Source organism: Balaenoptera ricei, chromosome 20, assembly GCF_028023285.1.
Source record: "Balaenoptera ricei isolate mBalRic1 chromosome 20, mBalRic1.hap2, whole genome shotgun sequence".
Taxonomy (NCBI): domain Eukaryota; kingdom Metazoa; phylum Chordata; class Mammalia; order Artiodactyla; family Balaenopteridae; genus Balaenoptera; species Balaenoptera ricei.
The window spans coordinates 1,192,895-1,216,372 of NC_082658.1; the positions used below are offsets into that span (position 1 = coordinate 1,192,895).

The 23,478-nt window shown below is 36.5% G+C and overlaps 1 protein-coding gene across 12 annotated transcripts in view; it reads left to right on the forward strand.

Moving 5' to 3' along the window:
* CEP112 (centrosomal protein 112) overlaps positions 1-23,478 on the forward strand; it is a 415,603-nt gene that overhangs the window by 148,373 nt on the left and 243,752 nt on the right. For all 12 annotated transcript variants that reach the window (XM_059907770.1, XM_059907779.1, XM_059907777.1 and 9 more), the window contains one exon: positions 22,506-22,641. In XM_059907770.1, the coding sequence (XP_059763753.1) occupies positions 22,506-22,641 (136 nt within the window). The remainder of the gene's footprint in view (positions 1-22,505; positions 22,642-23,478) is intronic.

Below are 23,478 nucleotides of genomic sequence, written 5' to 3' on the forward strand. Positions count from 1 at the left end.
TGGAAACTTAGAATTGTACTTTTAAGTAAATTAGGTTTAAAAAGGAAATCATCATAAAATTTTCCAAATACTTAAAACTGAAGATAATGAAAGTATTACTCATCAAATGTTATAAAGTATCTCTAATCCAGTATCTGTACTGAAATGAGCCAAGCCTTCACCTCAAGAAGCTAGATAAACACAAAAAAAGTAAATATGAAGGAAACATAAGAAATGAAGCCAAGGGCAGAAATTAATGAAATTGGAAACAGAATGCAGAATATTACCAAAACCACTTTGAAAAGAAGTTAATAAATTATACAGGTCTCTATTAGACTGGCTAAGAAAAGAAGACAAAAGACTAAAAGGAAAAAATTAAACAACTTTAAGGAAAAAAGACTCCCATCTGGGAACATAACTGCATGCAGAACAAGTTGTTTTCGAGTCACTTTTCTCATGTTTGTTGCCTGGACCCTGCGGACGTTTTGATCTAGACCCCTGCTCCGCTGTTACTGCTTTTTCTTTCTTTTTAAATTGAGGTGAAATTCACATAACATAAAATTAACAGTTTTAAAGTGAACAGTTTAGTACATTTAGTACATTCACAATGTCGTGCAACCACCACTCATGCCCAGTTCCAGAACATTTTCATCCCCCAAATAAAACTCTGTCCTCACTGAACAGGCTAGTCCCTATTACACTCCTCCCCCGGATCCTGGCAACCAGCGGTCTGCTTCCTGTCTCTGTGGATTTACCTATTCTGGATGTTTCGTACAGATGGAATCACACAGTATGTGACCTTTTGTGTCTGGTTTCTTTCACTGAGCATAATATTTCATTGGTTCAACCACATTGAAGCATGTATTATTGCTTCACTTTTTATGGGTGAATAGTATTTCATTGTGTGTGTATACTATAGTTTTTTCTTCATTCAACTGCTGATGGACATTTGGGTTTCCACCTTTAGTCTATTGTGAATAGCGCTGCTATTAACACTCAAGTGCAAATATTTGTTTGAGCACTTCTTTTTAATTCTTTGAGTATATAGTTAGGAGTGGAGTTGCTGGGACAGCTATTTTTTCTTGTATTTGGCTTCTGTTATTGGTCTCCAAAATGATACTCTGGCAGATGGCACACGTATTTCCCTTTTTCCCTTGTTGCAGCTGCTACTATAGCTCACAGAAGGAGAATAGTCATTGCAAATTATGTGAAGGGCTTCTAGGCATTTGGTAAGAATATTCTTTTTTAGTGGACTAGCCTATTAAAGAATTCAAACCATTGATTAAAGCATTATCTGATAACATAGAATTATAACTAAGAGAGTTGGGTGATCTCAAGTGGTTTTTCTATTAAATTAGGGTAAGCAGTTAAGTTGAGTAATTTACCCTTCTCTACTTTGTGGGTATTTTGCCTGTATCTCCTTTGCTAGGCTTCATAAGCAAAATTTTTCTTTGCTCATCGGTGCTGAAAGTACTCTGATGGATTTTTACCTTCCAGATTCATCCCTGCATAGTCGTCCGCATAAAAAATGGTAAACTGAAAACATCACCACCTTGTGCCAGGGGAGTTACAACAGAATTGTTAGGTTATTACACCTGCTGGCTGTTGGGCAGTATGTGGGTGTTGTCTCCTTTTGCTATAATAGCTTGTTTATACAGTAATTTTAATATTTGATTGTATTTTTGCAAATCAGAAAAATAGTGCCAATGCTAGTGATAGGAAATCAAATATTATGAAGGAAACATAATTGTGACACGATAGAAATCATTAGCCATGTTGAAAGCAATGCTCAATTAATTTCACATTGGACTTAAGCTTGTGTGTTAAAGTATAAAGGAAGAAAGCAGAATTAAATAATGCATCTGAAACACTGGAAAAACATCCTCAATGATGGTAACTTCTCATGGCTATGTTGGTCATTAACTATCAGATACTTTGGTTTTTTCATAGAGACTCAGAAAATAAAGTTTATCAGTAATAAATCTGTATATCCTAAGTCTCAATCTGGTATTAATTTTGGTAGTAGATCTCTTTCCAATGGTGTCCACAGTATCCTAAACACAATGGGTTATATACCTGATGTATTTATTCTTATATATAATAAGAGTCATCCAGGAAGTTGCATGAGTGTGAACCAGTGTCTAGGATGGAGAGTGCAGAGTGTATGTGAAGAAACCTGTGAAGATGAGCCCACCTGGGACAGAAAGTACAGGAGACTCATGGTCCAGATGGAGGAGAACCCGACATCCCCCCAAGGGTGGGGCGGAAGGCCATACCTTTCCCCAGAGGGAAGAGGGAACGGGGAAGAATTGGTAGCTGTGTGGTCTGTGATGACAGTGACATTGGAAGAAGACTTACTTTCCTAAATGTTTCTCTGCAATAAACCAGCTTTTGAGGGAAGGACGAAAAATGAGCTGGTGGAGAGGAGAGAATTTCCCTGCCAGATGGGGTGAAGTATTTCAAAGGCGTGAATCTGGTAACATGTTAATGTACAAGCCATGAGGTTAGGAGTAAAGCAAACAGACCTCATTTTCTGGAAGAAAGATTCTGTCAGAATATAATAAACAATAGATAAGTAAATGTCAAACATTTCCATCCTTAAGAAAAACATGCTTTTATTTCCTTACTGAATTTCCTTTATTCTTTCCCTAAATCATAGTCCCTGAGGGTTGATGTCATGAAATTTAACAAGAGAATTTAAAAATTGGTGGCTTTGCTAAAGTTCAGATCCTCTAGTTTTTTATTACTTGATATAAAATTTACTCGTGTTAGGTGTGGAATACACAGATGTCAAGGAACTTTGAAGAAACTTTAAGTGACTTCAACCATATATCTGTATTCTTAGTGAAGAATGAAAACACCCCAAAGGAGGTTTAATGTGGAGTAAACGAGGTCTGGAAATGGTCTACACTGAAAGACCTAATGGCCTTTTGATGTCTGATTCTTTGATTTGGCTTTTTCTTTTTAAAGGGATACTATGTGATTATAATTAGAAACATTTCAAGTTCCTTACCTGGGAAGTTAATTGCTCCTTAACTTGCTCTGCCATGACTAATCATGTAGTTTTGAATGGTAGTGGTGTTTGAAATTACTGCTAAGGAGATTCACCTTGTGCAGTAGAGAAAGTTCCAATTCGTCATGAGAGTTTTATCACACACAGCTAATGGGAAGTCATTCATTTTGCAGCTTGTGGCTATGATGTGAACATACCTTTATTATATACTTAAGATGTTTCGTTTTAGTGATTTTCTAAGTAATTAATGGGAATATAGTAGTTTGCTTTTCCTGCAGCTGGTACCATCGTATTTGAAGTTGGAAATTATGGATAAATACGTAGAAGGCATTATGAAAATTTTACATTCTTTTTTGTTAGGTGTGTTAAAAAGGATTCGACTTTGCATTGATACCAACATTTGTGTCGTCTTGAGCCAAGTTAGCCCTATGCTTCGGGAAAAAAGTTCCTAAAAACTCTGAATATAATTTTCATCTCAAAAATAGCTTTCTTAAGTGTCACTGGTGGTGGTGGTAGGGACCCATCTGTTCTCTTTTCTGCACTCTGCTTGAGCATCTGAAACCATTTTAGATGGAGAGCAAAGCTTCCAGTTTATTGTAAGCATTCCTGAGCCCCAGTGAGCATGCTGACATAACCCTGCCTCTAAGAAGCACGATGGAAAGCTCGAAGGGAGGACAGAAATCTGCGGTGACCTTGTTTCAAGTTGAAAAGGAAATTTCTATTCTATGAAGTCCTTCTTTGTGGGCACGTCTTCACAGAGCTCTGCGTTTCTTCTCACTGCTTTAAATGAGTGTCTGTATAATATGACAGTCAGGAGGCCTCTTATTGACAGAGACAGTTGTGACACCATTTTACACAATAGGTTTAATTTGGAACATGAGATTTTTAGGTTTATTGGATGCTTTCTTTAGAAACTGAGTTTGCAAAACTCGTATTTTTTAGCTTCTTGAGTTTTACTACAATCAAAATTGACTTTGGCGATGAGATGTGGTGAAATAATATCCAGTGGGAGTTAATAAACTAATAAAATGTAGCAATTCTTTATTTAATGTTTTATAGTTACCAAAATGATTTTAATAGATACCCTCTTAATTAATCCTCAAAAGAGTTTTATGTGGTTGTTTATTATTATCTGCATTTTAAAGGGAGAAACTGAGGTTCAAAGAGGTGAAGCAGTTTAACCAGTGTGGCTTAGCTAGGATGTGGTTGAGCTGGGACTTCAGCCTTGGCCTTTAGATTTCTGATTCAATGCTCTTTTCCTGATAGAGCGCTTTTACCTTTGGTGTCACTCAGTAGATTTCCTTTTGTGCTTTTTTAATGACTTGTTCCAAATGATGACAACATATACTATGTCATTACTTATTCTTGGCTTAATTCCCAAATGGGAGAACATGCCCTGCCCACAGCTTCTGACAACTGCCCACCATGTTCTGTGCATAGGGCCACCTCCCCTTCTCTGCCATGCTCACTGGGTCTAGTGTGGACACCTGGTCCAAAGGCAGCAAATTCATTTTACTCAGAGGTACACAGAGCTCAAGGTCACACAGCTGGTAAATGGAGGTGCCAGGATTTGAAATTGTGTGTGTTTGACTCTAGCCCTGATCTTAGCTATGTTGCTATATTGCGCTGCCCCTTCTCCCTGATCTTGGGGAATTTGGAGCTGGAAAACCAAGAGACTAACTCAGTGCAGAAGCTAAAATCATTCCAAGTTACTCTGAGGAAGGTTGGCTGGGCAGCCGCGATGGGCCATATGTGAGCTGAAGTTTGAGCAGTTAGTTGATGCCAACAGGAAAATGGAGCCAGATGCACCGAGAGAGGCCAGACGCCTGAAGAAATGCAGCCCATGTGTAGAAGAGCTTTGTCTCTTCCCGTTCCTTCTCAGGAGAGACACTTCGCTGTGATCCTGCATCTTTGCAGTGTACAGCTGTTTTATTTTAGGTGGTGTGAGTTGGAAGGTATTTTAAAAATTTATTTAAATAGTTATGTTTATTTTTAAAAATAGACAAAATGTGACCTATATACAACATGTATACGTTAAAAAAAATACATTTATCTTAGAATAGATAAAGGCGAACTTAAATGTCCCCTGTCAAAATTATCACAAGTTCGTGCTAACAAAGTCTGAATTAGTTATGGGTATGGCATGCTTTTGTAGATTCCTTAGGAATATGAAGGAAGATTATTCATAAAAAATGAAATTAATGATACTACTTTTTAGCAACATCTAGGGTTTTTTCAGTAGAAATAAATTCTTAATGTTAACATGTATAAAATCTGAAAATTTGTAACATTTTTTATTTGAGAGAGATTGGAGACCACTAAATAAATAATAAATAATCCTCCCGCATCGGGTTGAGTGTGCTCACCTGCTCACGGCCAGAGCTGCCAGCAGGAGCCTGTGCACGGATTCCTGGAGAGAGAGGACGGGCTGAACAGTGCTTTCAGGGGCGTGCCCCTCCCAAGGCCAAGGACTGTGGCGTGCTGGGGAGAGGGTGGGGCGGGAAAGGGCAGAGGTCCTCTTCTTGTCGAGGAAGAACTGACTGAAGTGCTTACTTTATGGGCCAAGTTGGGGGTGGGGGGGCATGCGGTCGGAGGAGAGCATCACACACGCAGACCGCGGGTGCACGTTTAACAAAGGGCGCACCTTGTAATTAACGGGAAAAATGTCGTCGGTATGGGTTTTCTCTCTTTCCTTCTCCAGAGGTAATCACGCCTTTCTTGTTCCTACTTTATGCTTTTACCGTGTCTTTTAAAGGCTGTTTACTTCCTTGAGAAGATACCTGATTTTCATTAGGATGAATTCTCTTCAAGGAGAATTGTCTGTCCCTTATGCAAGTAGACTTTTGATAGTCGTAACTGAGCAGTTTCTCACACAGACCAGGACACGTATGAATCCCACCCACAACTGAAATCACAAGTTAGTCCCAAATTATGACTCCCACTATATGCACTTTAAAGTAGAACAGCATAATTCGAAAACAGATTTCAATTGCTTTTCTTTTTCTAACTTGTGCATTTAAAGCTCTAAATTGTTTTAAGAAATGCTGAAGTTGTATCCTACCAATTTTTATATGTCGTGTTTTCCTTGTGGTTCATTGACCTTCAGTATGATTTCTTATTAGACAGTTAGAAATTACCTAATGGTGTGTTTTCTGCTTTCCTGAGGAATGACCTTTATCCCCTCTCAGCAGGCAGAGATAGGAAACAGATGAATGTATACCTCGACATGCATATATGTGCGTACATATATAAACGTATATATATACGTGTGTTTTTATTCATATACATACAGTAATACACATATCTACCTCTATTTCTATATCTAGCTAAATGTATAAAAATCATGAATTCACACTAATTCCAGTTCCAGGGAGATACCACAGCGTTGTTTTTTCCCTTTCCTTATTTGTTATTCCCTTCTCTGACAACGAGAGGTCTGACTTCCAATATCTGTAAAGTTGTTTGTCCAAACCTTGAATGCCAGGAAGTGGTTTTTGAATTGATAAAGCATACTCTGTGAAAAAAGAAACCTAAAGCTGTAGTTTAATTCTTCTTTGAGTTCTTTTTGTCCTTAGCCTTTGAGCCTTCAATCCAAGCGTTGTGTTCAAAAGTTAACTTGGTTATTCTTCCCCCTTCTCCTGCTTCAGCATGATTATGTTATTAATCTTTTGAAGTGCCACTAGATTTTTTTTATTATTGTTGTTGTTTCATCTTAGAATTTCCCTCCTCTGTCCTTGTTTATTTTTATTTTTTACATTTTAGTAGGTGGAACATTAACATGGTTTTAAAAATCAATGTGTATTCAGAGAAGTGTCTCCCCACCTCCATCCCTTCCATCCTTTCCTCTCCGTTCCCAGCCTCCCCTGTAGATTGCTGATCTCGTCAGTCTCATCCTCTCTGTGTTTGTTTTTGCACAGATGAGCAGGTACATGTATATCTCATGATTTTCTCTTCATTCTTACGCTTTGCTTTTTCATTAGTTGTAAACTGGAAGTCAGTCACTCTTCTTTCATCAGCATGGTATGCTAATATGTGGATGAATCATAGTTTATACAACTGCTGTCCTACCTATGGGCATAGAGATTGTATCCAGTATTCTCAATGACAGGTTATGCTGTAATGAATAACCTAGGAGGTATATATTTTTGCATTGCTTGAAATACATATTCAGGGTAACTTTTTAGGAATGAGAATGCTGGGTGAAAAGACAAACATAGACGTAGTTTTGCTGTGTATTGCCAAAGACCCCTTCATGAAGGTTGCATTGATTGCATCTCTCCTGGCTCTGTATTAGGGTGACTTTTGACCCACAGCCTCCCAAGTAGAATGTGTGGTTGTATTTTAAATGTTTTGAAAATCTGATTGGTGATAAATAGTTTCTCAGTATAGTTTTAATTTGCATTTCTCTTATAATAAGCGAGAGTAAACATATTTTCATATATTTAAGGGCCATTTTAACAGCTTTATTGAGTTATAATTGAAATACAGTACATTCATGTTTTGACATATGTATACACTTGTGAAACTATCAACACAAAAAATATGTCTATGTGAGCATTAATTATTCTCCAAAGTTTCCTCTTGCCCCTGTGTAATCTCTCCTGCCCACCCTTCTTCCTTCTGCATATGCAGGCAACCACTAATCTCCCGTCACTATATTTTAATTTCTAGAATTTTAAGTAAATGGAAGCATATTGTTTGTATACTTTTTGGTCTCACTTGTCTCCCTTGGCTTAGTGATTATGAGAAGCATCCATGTTGTACTGTATATCAGTAGTTCATTCTTTTTTATTTTTGAGTAATATTCCATTGTATGGATATACCATAATTTGTTGATCCATGTATCTGCTGATGGACATTCACACTGTTTTCACTTTGGGGGCTATTACGGGTAAAGCTTCTCTGAACATCAGTATCAAGTATTTGTGTGGACCTTGCTTTTTGTTCTCTTGGATAAAAACCTAAAAGTCAAATGTCTAGGTCATGTGGGAGGTGGGTGTTTAACTCTTTAAGAAACTGCCAAACTGTTCTCTATTTTACATCCTCCCCAGCGTGTGTAAGAGCTCTAGTTCCTCCACATCCTTGCCAAAACTCCATATGATCAGTGTTTTTATTTTCACAGTTCCAAAAGGTATGTACAATTATCTCTTTGTGGTTTTAATTTGCATTTCTCTAATGACTAATGTTGAAAAAACTTTTCATGTCCTTTTTTGCCATAAGTATATCTACTTTGGTGAGTGTTCAAATTTTTAGTCTATTTTTTAACTGGGTTGATTATTTTCTTATTATTGAGTTTTGAGAATTCTTTGTACATATTGGATACAAGTCCTTTAACAGATAGATTTGCAAATATTTTCTCCCAGTGTGTGACTTTTCTTTTCATTCTTTTAATAGTTTCTTTCAAAGAGCAGGTGTTTTCAATTTTGATGAAATCCGGTTTATTTATTTGTTCTTTTATGGATTGTGCTTTTAGTGTCATAGCTAAGGACTCTTTCCCTAACTTCAGGTCACAAAGGTTTTCTCCTGTTTTCTTTTGGAAATTTTATAGTTTTAGGTTTTACGTTTAGGAATATGACTTGTTTATTAAGTTAATTTTGTATATGCTGGGAAGTATGAATTGAATTTTTTTTCTGTTTATTTCATGACATTGCTTTCTTGTCCTTTTAATACAAGAGTATAGAATCTGTAGTGACGTAAGCTCTCTCATTCGTAATATTGTTAATTTGTATTGTCTCTTTCTCCAAATCAGTCTGGCTACAGTTTTATAAATTTTATTAGTCTTCTCAAAGAACCAGCTTTTGGTTACACTGATTTTTTTCTAATGTTTTCTGCCCCTAGTTTATTGACTTCTATTCTGATTATTATTGTTCTTTTCTTTCTTCTACTTATTTTGTGTTTAATTTTCTATTCCTTTTCTAACTTGTTAAGGTGAAAGCTGATGCCATTGATTTGAAATCTGTATATTTAAAATTTTTTCTATACAGGTGTTCAATTCTATAAAATTTCCCTCAGGTACAGCTTTAGCAGCATCTCTTTAATTTTGATATATGTTCATTTTCATTAAGTTCAAAATATTTTCTAACTTCTTGTTTTATTTCTTTTTTTGACTCATAGGTTTGACAGAAGAGTGTTATTTAGTTTTCAGTTATTTGGGGGTTTCCTAGAAATCTTTCTTATATAGCTTTTAAATTTAATTCCACTGTGATCAGAGAGTATGCACTGCATGACTTGAATCCTTTTAAATTTTTTGAGAATTGTTTTATGTTCCAGAATATAGTCCATTTTGGTAAGTGTTCCACTCTTGAAATTAATATGTATTCTGCTGTGGCTGGGTGGAATTCGATTAGATCATGTTGGTTGATAATGTTGTTCAAATCCTGTTTATCCTTATCTGTCTGCTTTTCCTATCAATTAGTGATAGAGAGCAATATTGAGATCTTTAATTAAAATTTTACATGTCTTTATTCATCCTTGCAGTTCCATAAGTTTTTATTTTTTGTATTTAGAAGATTTGTATCCTGTTGGTCTATTGGGTAATTATTATGAAATGACTTTTTTATTGTTGGCAGTATTCTTTGCTCTGAAATCTACTTGGGCTGATATTAATATAGCCATTCCAGATTTCTTTTGATTAGTGTTGGTATGGTATATTCTTTTAATACTTTTAGGTTATTGGCCTCTTTATTTTTAGGTGTGTTTTTTATTGGCAGCATGTAGTTCGTGCTTGCTTTTTCAACCAGTATGACAATCACTGCCTTTTATTCGAGATATTTAGACCATTTACATTTAATGTGACTAATGATATGGTGAATTTTAAATATAGAATATTACTATTTGTTTTTCCTGTATGTCCGTTAGTTTCCCTTTTTATTTTTTTCTGCATTCTTTTGGATTGTTGCATATTTTTAATGAATCCTTTCATTCTTTTATTGGCTTGTTAGCTATAACTAATGGCTTTGTTATTTTAGTGGCTGCTTTAGAATTTAGCATATACATTTTAAAGTTGTCACAGTCTACCCTCAAGTGATATTATACTAGTTCACATGTAAGAATCTTACAATTGTTTACTGCCATTTCTCCTCCTGTGACTTTGTGTTATTCTTGTCATACATTTTACTCTTACATGTCATAAACCACACACTGCATTGTATTATTTTTATTCAAACAGTGAATTATTTTTTACAGATATTTAAATAATATAAAAAATGTCTTATATGCATACCTTTGTGTATATCCATATTTCTGTTTCATGTCATTATCCTTCAGCTTGAGGACTTCCTTTATTATTATTATTATTTTTACTATAGGTGTCCTGTTATGAATTCTTCCATCATTTATTTGTATGTCTGGAAAGTATTTCACCTTTTTTTTGAAAAATATTTTCACTGGCTATGGAATTTTAAGATTTTTCTTTCAGTAATTTAAGGATGTCGCTTCACTGTCCTCTTGATTACATTGTTTCTGCCAGGAAGTCTGCTGCCATTCTTATTTTTGTTCCTCTAATTTTTTCTAGCTGCTCTCAAGATTCTTTTTTTCTTTGTCACTGGTTTTGGGGCAATTTGATTATGGTGTGCCTTTGGTGTAGTTTTCTTTATTTTTCTTGTGCTTGAAGTTCTTTGAGTTCTTGGATCTGTAAATTTATAATTTTAGCTAAATTTGAAAAGCTTTTGGCCATTATTTCTTCAAATATTTTTCTGTTCCCATCTCTCTCTTTTCCTTTAGGAACTCTAAGTACACATATGTTAGGTTGCTGAAAGGTGTTACTGATGCTTCATTTCTTTTTTATTTTCCTTTCTGTGCTTTGTTTTGGTTAGTTTCCATTCCTATGTCTCTAAGTTCACTAATCTTTTCTTTAGCAATGTATAATCTGCCTTTAGTCTCATCCATTATATTTTTCAAACATTGTAGTTTTTCTGTGAAACTACAAAAATTCTCTCTCTAGAATTTCAGTATGAGAAGGTAATTCTCAGCATCATCACAAGCCCTTTTTCTCTGTTCTCTGTATTTTTGTCCTGTTGGCTCCTGTTCTGTTCCTTGAATTAACAACAGTCTTTCCCTTTCACAGCTTCTCCGTTTATTATCCTTTATGCTGGAATGCTCTTATCCTGTATTTTCTTTTACCCAGTCCTTCTCATCCTTCAGTTAACTAGAACATCACTTTCTTATATCCTAACTCCTAGGTAAGGTTTTTTTTTTCTCCCTGTTATATGAACCCTTAATACCCTATATTTCTCCTTTGTTCATTGAATTGAATATTCATTAATAGTGATGTATTAATTCATGGTCTTTTCCCCTGCTAGACTGAAAGCTTCCTTAGCATAGGAACTGGTTGTGATTAGTCCAGTGGTATTTTCTCAACCTCTAGAAGGTGCCTGGCACATAGTGGGTACTTAACACATTAATGGTAAATGAATTAATGAATACCACATGGTAGCAGACTAGCAGATGACTGAACTTATTATTACACAAATGTAAGATCATCACTGGAGTCTTTGGAAGAGTTTAGAATGAGGTGGGAAGAAATGGTCAGTGAAACATGGATATATGTTTATAAATAGATTGGTATCTTAAAACCAAGATAAATCCAGGTAACATACTTTTATGTACTTATCAATAGAGTGTTTTATAATCAGTAAAAATTGTTCTATATTTTATTATATCTCAAAGAAAACTTTAATCCTGTCTTTAGAAATTTTTTGCCCCTACCATAGTCATCTTCCTCTTGAAAGAAAAATCTTCTGATGGAGATTTGCTTTTTTCATGGAAGTATGATGGTAAGGAGGAAAATAAAAGATAATTTATAAATATTAAATACAAATATATTTTACAAATACATACACATTTCACATACATATAGTTAACATATTATATATACATATATATGAAATACCTTTTAAACATTCTTAGTGATGATCTTACCAAAATGGCACGCCCTCTATGAAGCTTTTTACTCCATACCACAATGGATTCCTCTGGTCTTGTTCATAGTATTGTGTTCATATCATTGTGTAGTTTTTATCACATTGAAAACAGTATAGAATCTATCTTCCTTCCATATTGAAAGCAGGGACAGTGTCTTGATTATTTTTGTATTTCTAGCACCAAACTCAGATCCTGGCATACAGGTGTTAAGTAAATGCTTGATGAACATTTTAGCTTTCAAATGTTCTAAAAGTGATTTGATGTGCAAATATTAATGTTATGTAGGAATAAATTATAGTAAGGACCTAGTTGTAACTTCAGTTAATTCACTAAATCAGTGATTTCATTAAATATATATATTATATATATGTATGTACATACAGATTTAAAGAAATAAAACAACTTTGACTCTGAAGTCAGATGGGCTGGTTTAACTTCTCATTCTGTCATTTACTACATAAACCTGGGTAAATCACTTAGCTCTTCTAAATTTCATTGTTTTCATTTGTGAAAAAAATAAATAATTTTTATAGTTATAATAATGAAATGAAATAATATATGAACTTCTCTAAACTGTAATAAGCATAGAAATCACTCAATGTTTACTCTTTTTCACCATTTGCAAGGACATTAAAAATTATGGTTATACTATAAACATCACAGTTTGTAGCAGCATCATTCAGTAAAAGTACTAGAAAATATCTATTGTGACTTTAAAATATATTTCACATAATTTAGAAATCATTTATGGTAAGCAGAAAAACTTCTCTCAGTGATAAATATTACATTTATACTTGGTAAATAAAGAAAAAATTTGCCTACTTAAAATTTGATCTACTTGTGCACAGTGATGAACGTAAGTGAGAATATTTTCCAGCTACTTTGAAATATTGAACTGCCCAGGGACAAGGCATGAATGATGTTTTGAAGGAAATAAATATTTCAGCTTCACATTTCAGCCTTTCTTCTTTATTCCTTTGATCTGGCTTTGGTTTACTTATCATTCTGCTTGAATGACTTCACACTGCCTTTTTCCTCTCCATAGTAACAAGAAGTGGTCTGCACCTAATTTCAAAATATTTAGGCCTTGTCATTTCATAGGATGAACATGTATTTCCTTATTATTTACTGATATATTACTGCCTGTAAAGTAGGATGAATTGGTGGGTACATATGTAGCTTTGCAAGTATGATGTATAATTTATATATGGAACTTTTAATCAGTACTTTTTAAAATATAGGAAACATAAAAGGAAGCATTAGATTTGGGGTTTATATTGAAGTTTAAAGTGTTTAAAGATTTTAAAGGAATTTTTCTTCTTTGTACACTGAAGCCATTTTGTCTTTAAGGATCGTTGTCTCAGGGTTTTCTTATTTCACCGTAAAAATTTGAATCGCTTTTTTATTTGCTGAGGTAGAGTTCTTTTAACTCATTAATAGACCCATATTATAGGCAGACCTTAGTTTGGCACAAAATTCTTATGTGAAACTTTAAACTATTTAAATATTTCATTACATTTACCTATATTGCTTTATTTTTCACTTTACACACAAATCTTCTGATCTTCTGACATTGGTTTTCTTATATAGACTCTCACTGCCCCTTTCCCTTTTTTGTATTCCTATAGTATTTACAATTTGTCACAAAATATACATAATATTACCCTACCATTTGATTTTGTCTTGCATTTTTCTCTTTCCCTAATCAGACTGTAGTTTCTCCAATATAAGAACCTTTTCTTACACTTTGTCTAAGTTTTCTGCAGTGTTTCACTGAGTAGCTCTTAGAATTTGCTGCCAGGACCCTTGCCTCAGCTCCTGGAACATGACTAAGTTACCGAGAATGTTGGCTAGGAGGTTGATGCCAGGATCAGTTCTTTTGAATCATGATTCAAATCCAGTTGACTTCAAAGGATTTATGGACTGCCTAGCTGAAGTCCATATCTTCTTAAGAGATTTTTGGATAGTTGAAGAAGATTCCTCATTCTTATTCATAACTATCATGCTTTAACCAAATACGGTTCTTCAAGACTGGAGTTTGACCCTTGGGCCATACTTTCTGGCCCAGTGGTTCTCAATCAGGCGTGATTTTGCTACTCCAGGGGACATTTGCAGTGTTTGTAGGCACTTTGGGGTTGTCAGAATTGGGGAAGGGATATTGTCAGTGGTGTCTAGAGAGGAGAGGCCAGGGATGTTGCTAAGCGTATCGCAGTGCACAGGACATGTCCCCACAGCAAAGGATTGTCTGGCCTGAAATGTCAGCGTTTTGGTTCTGTTCCATGGTTTTGTTCTGGTTCCGTCTAGATCAGCGGTCCCCAACGTTTTTGGCACCAGGGACCGGCTTCATGGAAGACATTTTTTCCACGGACCGGGGGGGGATGGTTCAGGTGGTAATGCAAACAATGGTTCAGGTGGTAATGCAAGCGATGGGGAGCGATGGGGAGTGGCAGATGAAGCTTTGCTCGCTTGCCCGCTGCTCACCTCCTGCCGTGCGGCCCAGTTCCCAATAGGCCATGGACCAGTACCAGTCTGTGGCCCGGGGGTTGGGGAATCCCTGATCTAGACGATATACATTTATCCAACAAATATGCAATAATTCCATATAAGTAATATGCTAAAGGTATGTGATATAAATAAGGGGAAGACACTGCTCTGTCCTCACACTCTCCATTCCCCTGGTCTCAAAGAGATCTGATTACTCTGAAAAAGATAAATGTATAAATTAACAGCTGTAATAGTGTATATAAAGTGCTGTGCTATAGTAGTAGGATATAAAAAGCACTGACAAGGATGAAAGAAGCAGCTAGCAACGCTATCTGAAGAGCTGACATTTGAGCCCCTAAAGAATGAATAGTAATCTGCCCATCAAAACAACCAAGAAGGGAGCTTCCAGTTCATATGATGGCCGAGAAAGCTCCAGTCAGACTGATCCTCTCACAAACATAAACTCTGTACAAGGTATAAAATACCACTACCTGAAGACCCTGGAGAATGAATAGGCACAAAGAGATAGTGGAAGGCAGTACACACTTGGAAGAAGTAAAGGTGAGCTTCCCATTTTTGTAGCATTTATCTGGCCGCATTTGATGCCATGTGGGACAGCTAGAATTTGGGTAGATAACTTGTCCTCTTAGTGCTTGAAGAACCTGATGAAAGAATGGATGGTTATAACCACTGGCAGACTAAGATGGAGAGACACCCAGGAAATAAGAGAGCCAGAGAAGGGAGCCCAAATTCTTCATGTGATCTTGGTGCGTATTTGTGACTGACCCCTGAAACTCAAATAGCCCAAGTAAGCTAAAAGCTGAATTTATATATGAGCTTCTGTATCCCACAGGGGAGACAGAATTTATAGTTTGAATTCAGCCAAGTTAACTGCCTGCTATAAACAAATAATTAAAATTACCAATCAATACTATTCAGAGGAAAAAAACAGAATCCAGACTCTTTACTATGTATCATTCATAAAGATATAAGCGAAAATTACTTGACATATGAAGAATCAGGATAACACATGACCTACTTATTTTCAGTAGGATAACAGGGCCTTTTTATTCTCAAGAGAAAATGCAGTCAATCAATGGAGACCACCCCAGGATAAGTTAGATACTAGAATTAGTGGATAAAAATTTAAAGTAGCTATTATAATTATTTAAAGAACTTTAAGAAAAATTGGTAGTAATGAATGAAAAGCTAGGAAATCTCAATAGAAAAACAGTGGAAAATACAACATTTGAAATTTAAAATGTAGACTGAATATAACAACAGAATGGAGATTACAAGAAGAACATGAAGATAAATGAATAGAAAGTCAATCTGGGGACAACGAAAAAATGTATTAGAAGAAATATGAGCTGCAGAGACTTGCAGGACAATGACAATGTATGAAATATATTTAATTTGAGTCACAGAAGCAGAGGGAAGAGAGTAATAGAGCAGAAAAATATTCAAATAATTAATGGCCCCAAATTTTCCAGTTTTCATGAAATACAAAATTACGCTAATTTAAGAAGCTCAATAAAGCCCAAGCAGGGTTATTGGAAACCAAAACAAAACAATAACACTTGTTATTATCTGTCTTTTGATTATAGCCATCTTAGAGGTTGTTTAATAGTACCTCATTGTGATTTTGATTTGCATTTTCTTAACAGTGATATTGAGTGTCCTTCCATGTGCCTATTGGCTAATTGTGTATCTTCTTTGGAGAAGTATCTATTTGGATTCTTCACCTATTTTTATTTATCTTCTTTTTATTATTATTTTTAATTGAAGTATGTTGTGTTAGTTTCTGGTGTACAGCAAAGTGACTCAGATATATATATATGTGTGTGTGTATATGTATATACTCTTTTTCATATTTTTTTCATTATGGTTTACTACAGGATATTGAGTATAGTTCCCTGTGTTATACAGTAGGACCTGCTTGTTTACCTATTTTAATTATAGTAGTTCATATCTGCTAATCCCAAACTCCTAATTTATTCCCCCGACCCCACCCCCTTTCCCCTTTGTCATTTGGTAACAATAAATTTGTTTTCTAAGTCTGTGAGTCTGTGTCTGTTTTGTAAATAACTTCATTTGTATTTTTTTTTCGGACTCCACATGTAAGCAATGTCATATGATATTTGTCTTTCTCTGTCTGACTTCACTTAGTATGATAATCTCCATGTTCATCCATGTTGCTGCAAATGGCATTATTTCCTTCTTTTTATGGCTGAGTGATATTCCATTGTGTATATATATATATATATATATATATATATATATATATATATGTATATATATATATACCACATCTTCTTTGTCCATTCATTTGTTGATGGACACTTAGGTTGCTTCCTTGTCTTGGCTGTTGTGCATAGTGCTGCTATGAACATTGGGGTGCATGTATCTTTTCGAATTAGTTTTCTTCTGCTACATGCCTGGGAGTGGGATTGCTGGATGATATGGTAGCTCTATTTTTAGTTTTTTATATAAATTTATTTATTTATTTATTTATTTAGGCTGCTTTGGGTCTTCGTCACTGTGTGCAGGCTTTCTCTAGTTGCAGCAAGTGGGGGCCACCCTTCATCGCGGTGCGTGACCTTCCCATTGTGGTGGCCTGTCTTGTTGTGGAGCATGGGCTCTAGACACGCAGGCTTCAGTAGTTGTGGCTCGCAGGCTCAGTAGTTGTGGCTTGTGGGTTCCAGAGTACAGGCTCAGCAGTTGTGGCGCACGGGCTTAGTTGCTCTGCGGCATGTGGGATCCTCCCAGACCAGGGCTTGAACCCATGTCCCTGCATTGGCAGGAGGAGTCCTAACCACTGTGCCACCAGAGAAGTCCCCTCTATTTTTAGTTTTTAAAGGAACGTCCACACTGTTTTCCGTAGTGGCTGCACCAACTTACATTCCCACCAACAGTATAGGAGGGTTCCCTTTTCTCCACACCCTCTCCAGCATTTATTTTTTGTAGATTTTTTGATGGTGGCCATTCTGACCGGTGTGATGTGGTACCTCATTGCAGTTTTGATTTACATTTCTCTAGTAATTAGTGATGTTGAGCATCTTTTCATGTGCTTATTGACCATCTGTATGTCTTCTTTGGAGAAATGTCTATTTAGGTCTTCTGCTCATCTTTTTATTGGGTTGTTTGCTTTTTGTTATTGAGTTGTATGAACTGTTTGCATATTTTGGAAATTAAGCCCTTGTCCGTCAGTTGTATAGTTTGCAAATATTTTCTCCCAGTATGTAGGTTGTCTTTTCATTTTGTTTATGGTTTTCTTTGCTGTGCAAAAGCTTATAAGTTTGATTAGGTCCCATTTGTTTATTTTTGCTTTTATTTCTGTTGCCTTGGGAGATTGACCTAAGAAAATACTGATACGATTTATGTCAGAGAATGTTTTGCCTATGTTCTCTTCTAGGAGTTTTATGGTGTCATGTCTTATATTTAAGTCTTTAAGCCATTTTGACTTTATTTTTGTATATGGTGTGAGGGTGTGTTCTAACTTCATTGATTTGCATGCAACTGTCCAGCTTTCCCAGCACCACTTGCTGAAGAGACCGTCTTTTCTCTATTATATATTTTTGCCTCTTTTGTCATAGATTAATTGACTGTAGGTATGTGGGTTTATTTCTGGGCTCTCTATTCGGTTCCGTTGATCCATATGTCTGTTTTTGTGCCAGTACCATGCTGTTTTGATTACTGTAGCTTTGTAGTATTGCCTGAAGTCTGGGAGGGTTATGCCCCCAGCTTTGTTCTTTTTCCTCAGGATTGCTTTGGCAATTCTGGGTCTTTTGTGGTTCCATATAAATTTTAGGATTGTTTGTTCTAGTTCTGTGCAAAATGTCACGGGTAATATGATAGGGATCACACTAAACCTGTAGATTGCTTTCAATAGTATGGCTATTTTAACAATATTGATTCCGCCTGTTTTTAAATTGTGTTCTTTATCTTTTTATTATCGATTTATGAGAGTTCTTTATATATTCTTGATACAAGTCTCTTTTCAGATATATGATTTGCAAATATTTTCTTTCATTTTGTGGGTTTTCTTTTCACTTTTTGATAATATCCCTAGCAGGGCAAGTTTTTTAACTTGCTGAAGTCTATTTATCTATATTTCATTTTCTTGTTTATGCTTTTGGTGTTATATCTAAGAAGGCTTTGCTTTGGTCAAGGTCACAAAGACTTACTCCTATATTTTCTTTCTAAGAGTTTTGTGTTTTTAACTCTTACATGGAGGTCCGTGACCCATCTTGAGTTCGTTTTGTGTGTTGTGTAACGAAGGAATTCAACGTCACTCTTTTGCCCGTGGATGTCCAGTTGTCCCAGCACCATTTGTTGTAAAGACTATTTTATTCCCCCATTGAATTGTCTTGGCATCCTTGCTGAAAATCTACTGATTATCAATGTAAGGATTTATCTCTGGAATCTTAATCCTATTCTATATATGTCAATCTTTATGCCGGTAGCACACTGTTTTGATTACCCTAACTTTGTAGTAAGTTTTGAAATCAAGAAATGTGAGTCCTTCAACTTCGTTTTTTTTCAGGATTGGTTTGCCTATTCTGGGTACTTTGCATTTCCATATGAATTTTAGGATCAACTTGTCAATTTCAGCAACATGCCATCTGGGATTTTGACAGGGATTGTGTTGAATCTGTTCATCAATTTGAGGAATATTGTCATTTTTTTGATATTAAGACCACTTAATTTCCAATTTTACTGGTATTCCTTTCTAACTCTTGAAGTATCTAAATGTTTAGATGTGTCCACAGTGTTTACCATTTTTAGCAAGAATTTAGCAGAGACCATTAGTCTTAGCAGTCACGTGAAGAAGAGGCAAAAGAAGTCTATTTATTTATCATGCTTAGTGAAGGTATTATTTTTAGTGCCTTTAAAGTCATAGTTGTATCTTAATGTTTTTGACTGACTCACTTTAATCAACTTAAGTACCAATAGCAGCCATGAATATAGATGATATAGCTGCTTGAAAGTCTTGTCTTCCAGCCCAGCTGGAAAGGGAGTGGAGACTCTTCTAGCTGTTTTTCAGACGTGTTTGAAGTTTTTTGTTTTGTTTTGTTTTTCTTGGAGTTTCCAGTGGAGATGCCAAGCTGGCAGCAAATGAAGTCTACTGTAACGTGAAGCCTTGTAAATATGTGTTGGATCCCTGCCATCATTATCAAAAGTGCTGGTGCAGAAATGTGCAAAGGGAAGATTTTCAAATTAAGGTTGGCCTGTACATATAAATGTTAGCTTTTCAAGCTCAAGAAATACTAAATCGTAGTCCATTAGTCTCCTGCATTTTATTGCGTGTTTGGAATAATCATGTACTTCAGAACATCCTTTAATCTGAACTGGCTTGTGGTTGTATAAGAATGCAGCTTCTTTTGTTCTTTATGCTTTATATACTCAGACAAGGAAAATTTACTGCATTTTATAAATAAATCAGAGTTAAAAAGCAGATTTTCTTCCCACCTTTTTATCCTCATGGAGGCCCAGCTTTAAGGCCTTTCAGTGATACATGTATACTCGGTCCCACAACTAGTTCCACGGAAAAAAATAATCTTCAAAGTCACTTTTTTTTTTTTTTGCTTCTTACAGGACATGTTATTTGGAATCATGGTAAAAGCAAGTACTGTTCTTACATTAGTGAGGAGCAGACCCTTCTCTTTTTCAAGTGTTGAAAATTTCCACTTCTATTTCATTACTTTGATAGAAATTAAAATGGATCCCTCATTAAAATGAATATCATCTCTTTATTTAAAATAAGACATATTTTATTTATATTAAGACAGAAGATTTCTAAATATTAGTGGAGCTCAATGTATTTTCACAGTTTAACTGGACAGAAACATTGATACATTGAGTGGTGCCTTCACCACTCTTTGGTATTTAGCTTTACCACTAAATTAGCTTCGTAGGTGTGGTGGGACTTAAAATGAATTGGAAGGTTTTGGTCATTTCCTTGTGTCTGCTATTTAATATAAAACAATATTTGCTATTTGTAAATCAGGCTAGAAATGATCGGTCAAAAGCAATGTGCCTCATTGCACTAGGTTATATTTTAACAAACAGTATTTTTAATATGGTCTCAATATATAGCTGATCATGGGTAAAGCTTATGACTTTGATTTATGTAGTCATAAGTCAATTATAAAGTAAATGAACTAAACTTGGTAGGTAAGAATGAGGTAATATAGAGAAAATATTTGTCCTATTAAATTGAAAGTATTTACAGTAACTAAGTAGCTCAGGTGAATTACTGGACAAAAAATGTAAAACAACTGACTTTCAACATTTATATAAAAAGTTGATAATTTCAGCCATACGTCATATATTTTTATAAATTGTGTTAGCAGACTTTTCTCCTGGCTAATTAATGATACGTAATTTTAAATTATACAATTTATAAATTTTTAAAGTTTTCAAATATTGTCCAATGTACTTTCTTTTCTATTTATAGACAGACTGAGCAAGCAAAGGTAAACCTTTGAAAACTTGTAATCCTAATTGCGGAATCGTCTTCCCAAGTGTGTTTAGGAGGGCCTCAGAAATTAAAGAGCAACATGGGATGAACTAGTCATGGAGTGTGTGGCAGAGAAGTAGCTCTTGCGCCTCCTAACCTCAACCCCTCGTGGGGACATTCGCATCGACCGCAGCGGCCTTTGCCTCTTCTCTAGCCTCACGGTCCTTTGCATAGAGCATTCTAGGCAACTTCTTCCGGTCAGTTGGGTCCATTGGTCAGAACAGATGTCCCTCAAACGTTTGTAACAACTCTCCATCACATTTGCCAACCTATATCTAGGCGGTGGTACCCAACATGGTACCTTTTATAAGGGCACTAATCTCATTTTGGGGAGACACGTTCAGACCATAGCATATGGCATCTGAAAATCAGGAAAGCAGCACAGCAGAGTAGTCAACAGCAGGAGCTCTAGAAGCAGACGGCCGGGACTCGAGTCCTGCCTTGACTATTAGTGATGTGTAGCCTTGGAAATATTCTCTAAGCCCCAGTTTCCTGTTCTGTAAAACTAGGGATATAAAAATAGTCTTATACAAGTTGACTGTGAGAATGAAGGAGAGAAGACATATTAAACTAGTTTGCACAGTGCCTAGTACCTAGGTAGAACTCAATAGAAGTCAGTAGTAACTTTCGTGTGCTTATAACCTAAAGCCTTTATTTGTTTCTTCTAGCAACATGCAGAGATTTCTCTTCTTTTGTTGGACCCTTTTGACTATTTAATTTTAGTTCAAGGTATAAAGAAACGAGATAGTTATCGGTTCTTTTAGGCAAGTCTGCTTACTAGAGAGCAGCAGAATAATTTGAGGCGGTCACATCGCTCTGTTGCACCTGTCGCCCTGCAGGTTAGCTTCTGCCAGATGTGCATGTTAGAGGTATTCTTATGGCACATTGTTTTTTTTTTTAATTGAGATATAATTCACATGCTATTAAATTCATCCTTTCAAAGTGTACAGTTTAGCAGATTTTAGTATATCCACGAGGATGTGTGACCATCACTCCTCTCTAATTCCAGAACATTTTCATCACCAACCCCCTCCCAAACCCCCTATGCATGAGCAGTCACTCCCCATCCCCCCGTCCCATCGGCCCAGGCGACCACTAATCTGCTTCTTCTGTCTCTATGGGTTTACCTATTCTGGATATTTCTCCTAAATAGGATCACACAATATGTGACCTCGTGTCTGGCCCTTTCCCTTTCACACTGTTTTCGAGGTTTGTCCGTGTTGTAGGGTGCATCAGAGCTTCATTCCTTTTTTGAGGCTGAATAATATTCCATTGCAAGGATGGGCGCATTTTGCTTATCTGTTCATTGGGTGATGGAGGCACCTGGCTGTAAACAGTTTCGTTCTTAGGGAAGTCATCAGAAGTAGTTGTGTCCTCATAAGAACGCATATTACGGGTTTATATCCTTTTTTTCCTGAGGCAAATCATGTTATTGTCAGTTTTTTAAAGGGAAGTTTTATAGAATTTGGATCAAAAAATGGAAATCTGAATTTTATTTTAGAGAGGGTTAAATTTTGTGCTTTGATCCAAGCCAAGTTCTTTTATTTTATGTTTTAACTCTGCGGCTTGTCTGAACTTTTCTAGGGAAAAAGAGGGGCAGCTCGCCCGTGTGACTGAGGCTCAGAGGCTGCAGGCACAGCAGGCAGATGCTGCACTGGAGGAGTTCAAGCGGCAGGTAGAGCTGAACTCGGAGAAGGTCTACGCGGAAATGAAAGAGCAGGTGAGAGGCCTCCGCGCCATCCTTGTAGAGAGCCCTTCTCTCGGGGGGGAGGTACGTTCTGGTCTCACGTGTGACAGCAACATGTTTACTTGTTCAGAATTAGCCCAACAGCTGGATCAGGGATTCAGGTGAGAAAGAGGTCCTAGGCCTGGCGTGGGAGGACACACACCACCGCCAGGGCCTCAAAGGAAGGGGAGGCTCCTCGCGGCCAAGAGCAAGAGCCCGGGGGGAGAGGGCTCCGCCCGCAGACCCTCTGCTCCCTACAGGGCGTGTAAAGGGCAGGGCTGACTCTGTGCCCCTCCTGGGTCTCTGGGTGGGCTCCGGTCGGCAGCTCCTTGGTGACAGTGAGTGGAGAGAGCACGGTGGACCGGGAGAGGGGTCCTCCTTCCTCCTTCAGGATTGCCTTGATTCACCCTCAGAGCAGTGCCAGAATGGCCATTTCAAAGTCCTGTCGACAAGTGTGGTCACGGCCAGAATGTGTCAGGCTTTGGAAGCATGGGTCAGTTTACAGGCAAAATCCCATGACCAGTCATTTTCTCCAGAGCAAGGCTTCAAGTTTTCCTTGTCTGTGTTTGTTCATGTGCCATAAACCGTGTTGTATTGATCAGTTACAGCAAATTGTTTTCAAGTGGCAGTTCAGGAGGACAGAGGCTGTCTCCAGTTCTTTTACAAGTGGTATGTTTTATAGTTTTGAGAAAAATTAAAAAATTTATAAAAGAATACAGGGAACAAACACCTAGGTACCCATCAGGAAGAATCAACAATTGTCAACACTGTTTATTTATACTAAAATGTTACAGATGTAGTTTTAGTTTGCTTTGCTCTTCATGTCTAATC